The sequence below is a fragment of the Odontesthes bonariensis genome, chromosome 22 (assembly GCF_027942865.1).
Source record: "Odontesthes bonariensis isolate fOdoBon6 chromosome 22, fOdoBon6.hap1, whole genome shotgun sequence".
NCBI lineage: Eukaryota > Metazoa > Chordata > Actinopteri > Atheriniformes > Atherinopsidae > Odontesthes > Odontesthes bonariensis.
In genome coordinates this window covers 23,812,459-23,826,291 of record NC_134527.1, presented here as the reverse complement: position 1 = coordinate 23,826,291, position 13,833 = coordinate 23,812,459, and the positions used below count along the sequence as shown (strand labels likewise).

The 13,833-nt window shown below is 38.8% G+C and overlaps 2 protein-coding genes across 5 annotated transcripts; one reads left to right on the top strand and one right to left on the bottom strand.

Annotated features, from left to right (window-relative positions):
* Positions 1-592: 592 nt before the first annotated feature.
* On the top strand, positions 593-5,528 carry ankra2 (ankyrin repeat, family A (RFXANK-like), 2). The gene is made up of 9 exons (XM_075456382.1): positions 593-672; positions 963-1,318; positions 1,439-1,597; positions 1,689-1,754; positions 2,144-2,241; positions 2,341-2,466; positions 2,665-2,731; positions 2,897-2,977; positions 4,126-5,528. The coding sequence occupies exons 2-9, from the start codon at positions 1,018-1,020 to the stop codon at positions 4,179-4,181; spliced, it is 954 nt and encodes a 317-aa protein (XP_075312497.1). The 5' UTR covers positions 593-672; positions 963-1,017; the 3' UTR covers positions 4,182-5,528.
* Positions 5,529-5,988: 460 nt separating this feature from the next.
* btf3 (basic transcription factor 3) lies at positions 5,989-12,432 on the bottom strand. Of its 4 annotated transcripts, none has more exons than XM_075456385.1 (6): positions 12,356-12,432; positions 8,384-8,452; positions 7,880-7,993; positions 7,566-7,782; positions 7,404-7,460; positions 5,989-6,508 (listed from the first exon to the last, which is right to left on the bottom strand). In XM_075456385.1, exons 2-6 carry the CDS (start codon positions 8,450-8,452, stop codon positions 6,462-6,464), a joined length of 504 nt encoding a protein of 167 aa, XP_075312500.1. In that variant the 5' UTR covers positions 12,356-12,432; the 3' UTR covers positions 5,989-6,461. The 4 variants fall into 4 exon arrangements, with proteins under 4 accessions (XP_075312500.1, XP_075312499.1, XP_075312501.1 ...); XM_075456384.1 differs by having other exon boundaries at positions 12,293-12,406; XM_075456386.1 differs by having other exon boundaries at positions 7,581-7,782; positions 12,293-12,404.
* Between the last annotated feature and the right edge of the window lie 1,401 nt (positions 12,433-13,833).

The window sequence follows — 13,833 nt, the reverse complement described above, 5'->3', positions numbered from 1 at the left end:
TGGCCTTGGTTTTAGATATTGGGATTTTTAGTTTTTCAATAACCTTGGGTAAGACGATGGTTGAAATTCTTGTTTTTTCTTTCTCACAGAATGTCAATGTTTTATGAAAGTGACTAAAAGCCCCCAAAATAACCCTTCAAGGTTAACCTTACATGGTGTAAATATCACTTAATTGTCTGCATATCAGTGAGCGAGGAAAGACTTACTGTAAACATGAATGTATGGAGAGTTATATGGCTGTATGTGCAATGTTGTGAATAGTGCCTTGTGTATATGTGTATATGTTTATATGCTACTGGACACCTTAATTTCCTTCGGGATTAATAAATGGCACTCTACTCTACTACTCTACATAGGAGTTTGAGGTTTTAAAAGAGGTGTCCAGAGCTCATAGAAATATACTATTAAGCATTTGATTCAGCATTTAACTGTTTGAATAGCAAAATACAATACACCACAACTATTTATTCTTATATCGGTTGTTTAACCATGCATACATCATTCGATATTTCCTAGACAAAAACCATGCTGTAAAGTCTGGTCGGAACCAAAAAAGGGGAGGTTAATAGTGGGTGTACCTTGCAAGTCATTGCGCATGTGCAAACACATCAAAACAACGACAGTGTAGAGATGGTTTTAAGAGGTTGCTGAAGAAAAGCAATGCCCTATCAAGTAAGATTTTTGACGTTTTAGCTAAGCAGTTTTTGTTGCCGGTTACGCTTGAATTCTTTCCATTGTAAAATTTCTTATCCTAAGAGTTTAAGTTTGACTGTTGGAAGGTTACGATAACAATAGCTATCATGCTAACCAATGGCTAATAGACAGTGAGGTTGGGGGGATTTAATATTTAGCATTAGCTATAGATTCAGTCATATATTTGTGGAGTTTGTACACAATTAAAGTTGAATAAATATGACTGTGTGGTGTTGGTTATAATTTTTTATAAAATTTTCATATTTCAGGCGTGCAGTGGTTTCATTTTAATCTTGGTGTGTTAGCTCACTAAACGAATAGAGGATGGACAGCGTTACTGTGTCAACTGCAGAGGGGACCACTGAATGTCCTCTCGTCTCGGAGGAGATGGAGGGGATCTGCGTAATGCCTGATTTGAGTGCCATAAAGACTGAGCAGTCGGTTGGTGCAACCCCCGATGATACAAACCCCCAAAATGTGGCCATGGGCATCAAATTCATTCTGCCCAACCGCTTTGACATGAATGTGTGCTCAAGATTTGTGAAGTCGCTTAACGAAGAGGACAGCAAGAACATTCAGGACCAGGTGAACTCTGATCTGGAGGTGGCTTCTGTTTTATTTAAGGGTAAGAAAGAGAATCTTTGTTTGTCTGTCTCCAAATTCACAATCGGAGTAGGTTAATGTCTAATGCACAAGAGTAAAACCAAATGTGAGCCTCTTTCTTCAAATGTTTTCTTGCTTTCAGCTGAATGCAATATCCAGACTTCACCCTCACCAGGCATACAAGTGCGTCACGTTTACACACCGTCCACCACAAAACATTTCTCCCCTATCAAACAGTCCACCACGCTCACCAATAAACACAGAGGCAACGAGGTTTCCTCCACACCTCTTTTGGTGCACTGTGAGTACCACTTTTGCCTCCAGTTAAATTTTTTAGCACCTTCATAAGAATTCGGGGTGTAAATGTTACCCATGAATGTTTGTCTTCTCAGCTTTGTCCATTCATCAGCTGGCAGCACAAGGAGAAATGGTGTTTTTGGCCAGCAGGATTGAACAAGGTAGGCTGTTGTTCATAGTGACACACAGTTCATGTATATTTATATAAGTAGTTATTTTCCTTTTTCTTTTTTGTATAAAGAAAAAGAAAAGAAGAAGAAACAAATAGTTGACATTTCTCTGTTTGGCTTCATTAGTTTTCAGTACCAGTTCTAACAGCTTTTGCTACAACTCAGTGTCCCACTCCAGTTAAAAAATAAAATTTAAATCCACACGGAGTATTTTAAAGTCATCCGTTTATTTGCCAATCTAGACAGTAATGTCTTTATTGCATTTTAGATATTCAGTTTTTTACTGGAATGCTTTGTATTTAACTAAATTAACCCGCCGTGTATCTGTGCAAATGGAAATTCAAGCTAATTTTGAATCTTTTGGATATTTATGTTAACAGAAACTGTGATCAATCTCCAAGATGAGGAAGGTTTTACACCGTTGATGTGGGCAGCTGCACATGGACAAATCGCTGTTGTCGAGTTTCTCCTTCAAAATGTATGGGGAACAAAAATGCATCAGATCACATTATTTTATTAAATTAGAGCAAACCGTTTATTTAGTTTGTTTATTATTCTGCATCCCTTCACACTGTAGGGGGCTGACCCAAACCTTCTGGCTAAAGGGAGGGAAAGTGCATTGTCCCTGGCCTGCAGTAAGGGATACACTGATATTGTGAAGATGCTCATTGACTGTGGAGTGGATGTCAACGAATATGACTGGGTAAGAGTTTATTCAATGTTCACTGGACTTCGTTAAGTCAAATATGGCAATAATATGAATTGTGTATTGTTTGTCTGTGATATAAGTGCTGAATTATTGCACTGCAACTAAAACAAGCGCCTCGGTTTCAGCCTTGGCTTATTTGTAGTATATCACTGTCACATTCAAACAATGTGATGTCATCCTGGTGCATTTCAGAATGGAGGTGCCCCTCTGCTGTACGCTGTACACGGCAACCATGTGCGATGTGTCGAGATCTTGTTGGGTGAGAAGAGAGTTTTCACTAAAAATAACATCTGTCTCAAAAATATCAATAATTTCCTGATATTATAACAAACAGCAGCTGTGTTTAGGGAGTTTTACCTGTTGTTTCCAACATTAGCACATATATTAATTGTGATGTGTGTTAATATGTTTGCACATCTTCCAGAGAGTGGTGCTGATCCAACCATTGAATCAGACTCTGGATTCAATGCAATGGACATGGCAGTGGCTATGGGCCATCGAAACGGTGAGTAAAAAATAGACATATGGCCGCTGGCTGCGTTTACAGCTAAGACACACGGTTACACACAGGCAGCGATTCATGCAATAAATTGTCCTTAGTTATCAAACTCTCATGGTGACACCAGAGCTCTTTTACAGAAATGTAGCAAATGTAGTTTGAAAGTAGCTATAGTACATTTTTCCATTCTCATCACATGGAACATTTAATATAACCATTTACAGCAGCAAAATTATAGCAAACAGCAGCATAAATTGATGGAAGAGATGGGTTCTGTGGTCTGTGTGGAGTAGTGTTGCGTTTAAAACCTGACAGCTGCAGTTTTGCCGGTTCACTCATTAAGGGTGTGTCATGCTGTCACTGAAGGAGCTTTCCAGTGTCATCACGGTGTCATGCATAGGAGAGAGAGACGTGAGGCACTATTGCATGAAACTAGAAAGTAACATTTCGTTACTCTGACCAAAATATCATGTGGTTGTAGCTTGATTAACTCCCGCTGGACCAGCATCCTCCTGTCTCCCGCCACCTGCAGTGGGCCGAGGAAGCATCCCAGAACAAAGCTGACTTGGCTGATGCCCCAGCACACCACTAGTGTAGCTCAAAAAGAGCCTCAGCATGTAGAGTCTACATCTGTAAAGTGCATCAATAATGTCCGGTCTGGTCCAACATTTTTTTTTTTTTTTTTTCCCCAAGTCAACGCCCAGGTATTTGCAAGTGTTCATTCCTTGGAGTGTACGTGCCTGCAGAATTCCACCACTCTATCTTTGTTTTTCCAGAGATGTTGATTTAACGGAGGCGAAGAGGATTTGAGTTTATCCTGTCATATCTTACTGTGACATGAGTTAAAGGGAAGATGTTGACTTTTACTTTTTTTTATCTTAGAAGCAACTTTTACTTTGCTGCTTCCGAAAAAGTAACATTGGCTGGAAAAAGCAAAGTAAAAGTTGCTTCTAAGATAAATAAAGAGTAGCTTTTCTTGTGATGTGTGGGAGTGAAGGGCAGTCTCAGGGGAATGTAAGTATTTGGATTAATGTTCCTTTTTAAATGTCCCATGAACTTGCACTGTACCCAGTGCAACACCAGTGAATCTGTGTTGGCTGTCGTACTGAATCAACCACAGCTGTGTTAAGTAAAACACTGCTTTGTCTGTTTAGTTCAACAGGTGATGGAGGCACACCTACTGAAGCTGCTGATGGGAATCAGAGAATGAACTGTTGCACTTGAGGAGAACAAATACTGGGGGGACATCGCTGGACAATCATAAAGCGTGCCCTGGCTGTTGAACATTTTTGCTCCCTGAGGAGATATTTCAACAGTGTTGCATCATTTAATTTTATTTATTTTATCCTGTGGGCCAGATGCACATGACGGTTTGTGCTGTGAGTTTCCAGTTTCAACCCTCTTTCAAAATATCCTCCACACGTTTTTATTACATAGACTGTGGAGTTGCAAATCTAATCAGGATACACTGACAGATGTAAAGTTGAGCTCTTCACTACAACCGAGCACACGCTGCTGCACCTGTGGAAAACTGCCAAAAGTGCAGCTCAGTGCAGTGCTGGTTTGATTTAGCTTCATTAATAATTGAGGTTTTGTCCAGTCTTTTAATGCCATAATAATTTCTTATCCTTTTCTCATCCGTTACTTTTATTTCTTTTAAACTACCCTATCTACCGTAACAAAAATTAAACTGTTTTTAAGGTTAAAAGAATTTTAATATAACATGTTCAGTTGCCTCAAGGTCAGGCTGTGTGGTCTTCATCTCTGAGGCACGTTGCACAAACTGTGATTTTTAAGATGCTGCCAAGCTGTTTGTTGTGTGTTTGTGTTGATTGTACTGGATTTATTTATTTGAATGATTTAAACCATTTCTCTGTGGAGTGATGTTGAGATGTGTTGTGAATTTCAAAAGACCTCACACTGCAATTAAATATCCCACCAGGATATTGTGGTGCTTTTTTGCTTTTATTTTTGTTTGTATCAAGTTGCTTATATAGTCATAAAACGCCTTGTGTCAAAAAATAACTTGTATCACGCTTGCTGTCAGTCATCTTTATGTACTGATGTTCTTCTAAGTGTAAAATGAATATTTAATCACTGAATTGAAGTTGTCAAGAGACTGAAAAATCAGTTTTTTTAACTGCATTTTACAGCATCACATTCATGGGGAAAATGAATATTTATATGTCTTACTGCAGATTTACGACTAAAGGGAAGCATGTGTTGCTGAGCTGGATGCTCATTTTTTTTTCTATTTAACCAAGAAGCTCATAATTACTGGTGAATGCCATCTTTTTGCATCAACAATGAAAAATTGCTGCGCTCAACAGTGTCATCACATCAGTTTCATTTCAACGAAAGTTTATTTTGTTGTGTAGCAATACATTTTGTGTATCCTTTAGCATTTTTAGTTAATCCGTCAAAGACTGATTCTTTACATGGGTGAGATGTTTCTACATCATACTGTTTAAAAAAAACTAGCTTCTTTTACAGTACTGCAGCTGTGTGAAGACAGTTTTCCTAATATATAAAATAAAATGTTTGTTGAGATAAATAATCCCAGTCTAATTTGTGCATTATCCTTCCGCCAGTCCCTCCGAAGCATATTTGCTTACTTTTAATTCAATTTACAATGTGAAATAGTGTTTTCCCCACCCCTTAAACATAGCTGATGCCAACCAAACTTACCAAAGGACACCTTTATAAGACTATAAGAGTACAAGTAAAGGAAGTGCAAAATAAGCGTGACTTCAAATAAGTGAGAGAGTCGTCCCTGCATATGGAGGGTATGGTAACCCACTACACTATGGTGCAACCACAAATGAGTAAAAAGAGATGCTCTTCAATTTTTTTGGTTGTGTCAATTTAAATAAAACAGGAAGGGGGATGGAGAGAATATCATGCAGGATTCATCTAAACACTAATCAATCTAACACAAGAGCAGTGAGTGTTCCAGCTGTGAAAAATGTAACTTCAGGGAACAATTCAAAGAAAGAAAGAAAGAAAAAACATTTGGCTGTTTGTTGACAGTAGCAAAGGTTTATTCCAGATATGGTGGTTTTAGGGAGGCCACAGAATTAAGGTTCAGTAACAGAGGAAACAGATGCACAGCAGGGGCCTTGAGCACCACATTTTACACACAATCTCTCACTCCAACTGGACATAAAGACCATAGAGCACCACAAGCATCTGGTGGCAAACGAGGTGGAATGAGTACTAATTCCTGTACACCTAAATACTGCTACCCCAGTTTTAATACAGAGTACTATTCTAGAAATTTACTCAAAAAGAAAAAAAAAATACTTATTTAAGAGTATGCGAGTCATTTGCTCAGGTGTTGCACATATTACAGACTGCTCACAGCCAAAGAGTTGTCACTTTACTCGTCTTCTCAAGCGTTTTAACGGTTAACTTTCCACCTCTTGATATATAAATGATAACATTTAGTGCCCCACATGGTCCTGTCAAGTTCTGACACTTCCCATTTCCTCTAGTTGGCCTCATCCTTGGATGCTTCATCAAAATTCTCCACCAGATCTGAAAGAACAAAAGATTGAGCGGTAAATTGATTGAGTAAGGAAGAAAGGCATATCCATCTGCTCAAATCACTCTCAGAGGTGCCAGAGCACCATTCAGGAAAAGTGTGTTTATCTGAAACACGATACTCAACACAGTCTCAAACTCTATACTCATCCCTCCCTCTCGCATATAGAGTGCAATGTGCTCGACATATGAGGGCCCCACAACTACCGAGAGCAGCTGTGAAAATTGTGGGGAAAAGCATCAAAAACTTGGCTTCAATTACGCCACAATATGTGAGAAATCTGCCCGTCCAAGTCATGTCTCAAAGGGTCGAGGGTTAAAATGGAAACAATTCCAAAGGTCTGGGTAAACATGTTCCCTTCAGTGGGAGAACAAAAAGGAAACTTAACTCCAATAACAATGTGATGGCATTGGTTGTTAACCCCTGTGCCATCAACTGCTCCAATTGCTGAATACATATGCAATCGTTTGTTGCATTAACGCAGACTCGGGCAAGAGGGAGAGAAGTCCTGGGAAAAGCTGAGATTATTCTAATGGCAACCTCATGTGTTTGCTCCATTTTCTACACAAAGAAAAGCAAACTGAACTGTACAATCTTATAAACACTGAACATGAGATTCAAACAAAACTCCACATTGCACATCAAAAGTAACTGATGAATCCCCTTCATGTGACCCCTCTCACAAGCCAGAATAAAAGCAAACCTGCCACATTTATTTGACAGAGACGGAAAAAAGGAATCCTGCAGCAGCAATCAAAAAAGTGTGAAATCGAATGATCAAATAAGACCAGTTGGATGCTAGGCAACTGGATTCTGTTTCCTTTTGAAAGGTGAAACGGACTGCTGTGCACTTGCATGCAACACAAAATGACACGACATAGCTCTCACCTGGAACGTCATCATCTTCCTCTTCTACTGTTGCAATCGGCGCTTTTCCATCTGCAGCTGTAGGAGCAGAAAAAGCATGGTTACCTCCTGGGGGCAAAACTTTCCCTGGCAAAAGATGAAAAATTACAAATGTATGCACAAAAAAAAAAAAAAAAAATCGACCTTGAGGGTACTGACCCTGTTTGGGCAGGGCCTCGGCGAGTCTCCTGAGGCTCGTCAGGCTGTCGGCTCCCAGCTGGTTCAGGATGCCGGGCAGCATCTCGGTCAGCTGCTTGGTCTCAGCGTGGCCAGTGATGGTGAAGGTGTTGGCTGCCAGGGAGGCCTGCACTTTGGGATTGTTGAAGTGGATGACTGTTCCCTGATTTGTAAACATGTTAACCTGCAACCAGGACAGATTCCTGCAATGTTAGCCACAAAAAAAGAGACCGTACCGGCACAGATTCACTTTACATGCTGTGGGAGAATTCGCTGTCTACCTCTTCAATACCGGAGATGTTGTTCACACCAAGTTTCTTTAAGGAGAACTGGAGCTTCTTGTCATCTGCAGTTGCCGTTCTGTGTACAACCTTCTTCTTTCTGCGAGCGCTACCCTAAGAGACAAGCATGGAAATGTGTGTAAACCGACCGCTCTTTAATATAATGAAATACTTTCTGCTGGATACAAGACCTCATATGCCCATAAAGAAGATGGGTGTTTTTAATCCTACACTTATACTTGGTTTGCCTGTAATCAAACATTCTAGTCACACAAAGCACTTCAGTAGCTTCACTGGCTGAACTCAAAGTATATTGTAATTCAGATCTCCCAAAATCCATATTCTCACTTGAGATTCTTATTCGTGCATTTTGGTCGTTGTTTCGACGAAGTTGATATGGGCCCATTCCTTAAAATGTCACATCTTCATCCTTTATCCTGGAGACTGCACTTTTTAAAGCACCGGCACCAACATTTCAACGTGATATTGCATTTTATCATTTACCTTTCCGCCGATGCGGACTTGTGCTTGTAGTTTAGCAAGTTTTTCTTGATTCATAATTGCTTCTTTCATCTGGAAAAAGAAGAGGAAACATTACATGCGATTATGTCGGCAAAAAAAAAAATTCAAGCACAACAAAAAATTGTAGTTGTTGAAGATACGGCAAGATGCACGAACCAAGACACAAAGCAAACAACGCAGCTGAATAAGTAAAATTGACTCCAATAATATCATCAGAATATTGATAAATGAATATGTTTTGTTTTTTTATATATTTATATCTGGATACTGGACCCAGATTAAATAGCCTAAATTAACCTGCATTTTGACCTGTCTTTAGATTTTTTGTCTACAATGTGATCACCTCTATTCAAGATCTTGCAGATTTTTTTTTTTTTTTTTTTTTTTAAATCAGAAACCATCAAGTATGAACGAGCTCTTCAGCTCCGTATCGGGCCTGCCATTTAGAAATTAACCCACGTTACTGTTTGGGTGACTGAGGCCCCATCCACACGTAGCCGGGTATCTGCTAAAACGAATATATTTTTCTACGTTTGGACCTGTCATCCACATGAAAACGCATAAAAACGCATCGTAAACGAATGTTTTTAAAAACTCCGGGCAAAGTGAAGATTTTTGAAAACTCCGTTTATGCAGCTGCGTGTAGACAGAGATAACCGGAGTTTTGCGTTTTCGAACGTCACAATATGCGCCAAAACAACAACAAATCTGCTTTAAAGTCTAAAGTGCGACCTTTGTTTACTGAAGAAGCATGGATGCCTTGAGAATTGTAGTGGTTATTATTGTGCAGGAGCTGTTTACTGCGTTGATTTTACACGCCCAAGTCGTACTCCCAGAGGAATGGCGTGACAATTTCGCATGTCCCGGTCCTCACTCCTCTCGCTGTCGGAATTATTACGTCCTCATATCGAGGGGCAGTCCACTGTCATGCGATCACCTGTCAGTGTGCTCAAAAAAGTTGCGTGCACACTTTATTATTTAGCTGACAAGGGCAGATTGCGCTAAACAGCAAATGCATTTGGGTTGTCAAGACAGGTGAAAACGCAGATGTTCGGTTATGTGTGGAAGTTTTTTTTTCGAAAACGAGGTAATGTGGATACAGAATATTTTATAAACGGAGGGGGGGAAACATTCGGTTTTAAAAATACCCGGCTACGTGTGTACATAGCCTGACACACCTTTAGTTTGACCCGTTTATTTCTAATGCTGATTGGAAGAGTTCAGCACTGGTCTGAGCGAGTGTGTTCCGCATTGTGGATAAATCTCACCCTGAAGACAAATAAGCACACAATAAGCATATGTAAGGCAAGAAGGGGCATAAAAAGAAAAAGGGGGCGCTTTAAAAGCAAATGTGGCACTTGCAGGGATATCAAAAACTGATAATCAAGAAGAGCTATAACCAAAACATAATCGAGGGACAAAATAGAAAACATAATCTCCACCGTAAAAGTAGAAATATTATTATAGTTTCATGTATTATATTCCATTTTTAAATTATAAATAAATGTGCACATTTGTGGCCCGTTAAATAGACTATTACTCATAAATTCTAACCATAGTTTCATAGGAAGGATAAAGCTCGAGACCATGAGTAGTAATAACTAGAGCTGTCATGAAAATGGGCAGTTTTAGTGGACAAGTAGTTATCATACAAATGATTGGGATTAAGCTTTCTTTTTTTTTTGTTCTTATCACACTACTATTGTTTAAACCTAAATGATAAAAATGCACTTTGTGAATGATATTAACCGTTACTGGAAATAAAATCTGGAAGATAAAATAAAAGTTATATAACTTTTACATAGACTTTACATGCTGTAAATATTTGATCACTTGTTGTATTTCCCTTCCACTACAAGTACGCTAATAAAAACCACACAGCCATTTATCTAAGTTTAAACAGCATAAACCTTCTGTTACGTAACAGTCGGATAAACGAGTGAGAAATTAAGGGGGAAAAAACAACACAGTCTCGAGAAAAGCCGTACCAAAGCCAGGAGGAAGGTGCTGGGTTGTGTTTAACTGTGTGCACACTGCAAGTCCCAGTGAGTCACATTTTAAACTGGTAAGAGGTAAACTGCTCTTCATAAAAAACATTTTTTCTAAATTGTATGGAGCCATTTTAAAATCCCATGGTGTTAGTCGCAGGAGCAGTATCTGATAAGACGAGCAGAAAAGTTAAACAGCTGCTGAGCATTAATCTTCACATCTATGTATCCATAAACGTATGAATAAAAACGCACACACTCTGTATTCTTAGAATAATCCGTCAAGCATTTCACTGCAGATATGCGTCAATTTGAAATATTTCAACCCTGTCCCAAAAGATCTACTACAACTTAATTTGTCTCCGAGGTTAAATGTGTGGTGGAGGGGTCAGTATTCACAGTGCAGAGAATATCAGGCCAGCAAATCAGCCAGTTTAGTTTTTGATGTAGCCAGCAATATCGTGCCTCTACTTTTGTGACACATGCTGAACCAAAAAGAAAACCAATAGGAATGATGCCACACAGACGACATGAAACAACACGAGACGATGTAATGACGGACAACATGAAACAACAGAAATTACGTGACACAAACGATATGACACGACACACATGATGACATGGATATACAGATGACATGACACGACACATGTAATGAAACAGATATCACATGACACCACACAATATGACAGAAATGACATGGCAAACGACATGACACAAATGACATGACGTGACACAAACTTCATGATGCGACACACATGACAGATGTAATGACAAATGACATGACATACATATGTTGACAATACAAATGACATGAACACAAACGATATGACAAGGTGCTGGACTATCATGTGCTGTCAGAACAGCTTCAAAGCATCTTAACACAGTCTACAAGTCTCTAAAACACCATTCTTCCAGAAGATATTCTCCTACTTGTTTTTTTATGCAGGCGGCCTCCTATATAGCAGTTCATGTGAGTCACAATAATTCTACAGCCATCGAAACATTCAACGACCCTTTGAAATTATGGATGGATCAAATCATTATCCTGGAAAATACCACAATCGTCAAAATAAAAATTATTCAAGACAAAAAATTTGGTTATCGAACACAGGATATGATAACCAATCAAAACTACTTTGTATGGAGTGGTCCATTCGTCAAAGAGTATCTTTATATCCATAGCATTATAACATTTACAACCATAGATTTAAATTATTACCAATGTAACATTTGCTATTAATCATTGCGTATTTATTGTATATAAACTAATTTATTTCCATCCATTCTTCCACATAGTATTAGTGTTTAACTTCGCTACTAACTTGCAAAACAATCCTTCCAATAAAACAACAAGGCAGTCCCATCACATAAAAAGTGAAAACGGCGGACTAAGAAAGAGGTTAAATTTAATTCAAATACCGAAAACACATTTTGATAGGGGCGGCAGCAAACGTGTGGATGTGGAAATGAGCTGTTTGATTATTTTCAAAGCGGGAATAGGACATTAAAAAGGCCAACAAATGAGCTGTCAGTGCAATTATCAATGTTATTCAGTCAACAAGTTAGCTGTTCAAGGTTCTCCTCATCTTTGGTCAGTTTTATGGACGAGCGGAGACACAGGTAAAAAGATTAGAGTAGGCCGAACAAAACAAGCCAATGGAAGTGTAGTTCACTTCAGAACAATTTTAGTTGACTCCCATTTCGCCGAAACGAGGTGTGGCTGAGCTTTTGAGCAATAACTTGCATGCTATCTACGGCTAGCTTCTGGGCTAACTAGCAGCTTGTGGGGTGTACGGCCTGTCACACACAGCCTCTCACAATGCCACACAAAACCGTCAGTTCCGTTAGCTTCAAACCCCGGCGGATTTCAGCCATCTAGTCGGGAAAGGCTTTCGTTTACCTCTTGCCGTCGGATCGGGGGGTAACAGTGCAGGGAAGAAGGTATTTAAAGCTCCTCACTGACCTGTAAACTAACAGCAGACACATGCGGGGAGCAAGATGGAAGCGAGAGAGGAGGAAGGAAGTGACGTCAGGCAAGAAGTGCGACGAATATTAGGGTTTTTCCTGTCCTCAGTTTAGTTTTACAGGTTACAAGCGGCAGTCTCAGCGCTATATCCTCTCAAATTCTTATCACAGCCCTCGCCAACTTAATTTGAACATGATTTGGACTGATCCTGAGGTGCAAGACACAGAAACCTTGCATCGGAAAATAAAAAGATAAGAAACGTAACACAATATTGGAAAACTCACCAAAATTTGCTACAACTGCAACAAAACAGTAAAATAAAAAACCTCAACTTTTTAGAAATATTTAACTAAACCCATCAAAACCAATAGCTCAACATTTAAAAAATATTTTTCAAAAGCACAACAAACACTTCCCAACAGAAGATTTAACAACAAACTATAGGTATAATTTTAGAAAACCAAGCAATAAAACAGCAAACACAACAGCAAAAATCTGAGGGCAGAAGATCATGCACTCCTTCAACTTCTATTTGACAGGTGAGTGGGAGAAGATATCCTAAAAATCAGGAAATATCAAAAACATGTCTCACACCAAGGCAACTAAACCACACATACAGTTACCTTTCAGAAAATCCAAAACACATTTCTGACAACACGTTTCGAAATATAAAAAATAAAGATAGGACATCTTAGAAAACAGTTAAAGATGCAAAAGTATCTCAAATGTGTTTCAGAAGAGAACAGGCAATCATCTATGATGAAACAACAACTTGACAAAAGCAGCTCATCCACACCTTTGTTTGTCTCTTTTGCACAAGTGCATGGGAGAAAATATCCTCAGCCAAGGCAGGAACTTGGAATAAAATTTTACTTCAAGTAAATGGCTAGTGAGCTGGAGTTCTCTCTTCACTTTCCTCAGAAAACATAACAAAACCAAAAATACAAGGTTCCAAAAAATTCAAATGAAACTGAAAACACAACAGATGAAAAAAAAAATACATCTAGGAAAAACGCCTTGAGTTTGATATTTTTCATTACATCATGTAATAAAATAGTAAATGATAATGGAACATTACCATTATGCTTCATCTTTCAAAAAAAGGAAACTGCTTCAAAGCAGAAAACATATTAACCAGCCAGAGTCTTCTCTTCATTCTAAGCCAGTTCTGGAGGAAGAATTCAGATCCTTTTCTTAAGTGAAAGCACCAATACAGCTGCGTGAAAATACACCATTACAAGTAGAAGTCTTGCATGAAAACTCCTACTTGTTGTCTAAGTGTTGTTAAATATTAAAGTTTTACTCCTACAGATCATATATGGCATGCTGAGATTATGAACATAGACACATTCGTGTGGAAGCAGCATCTGTTATCACTCCAAACATGTAAAGCTACTTATTACGTTACACACGGGGAGACCACATTAATCTGTCGTGATAAGATTAATGGAAAGAACAAAAAACAAACAACAAAA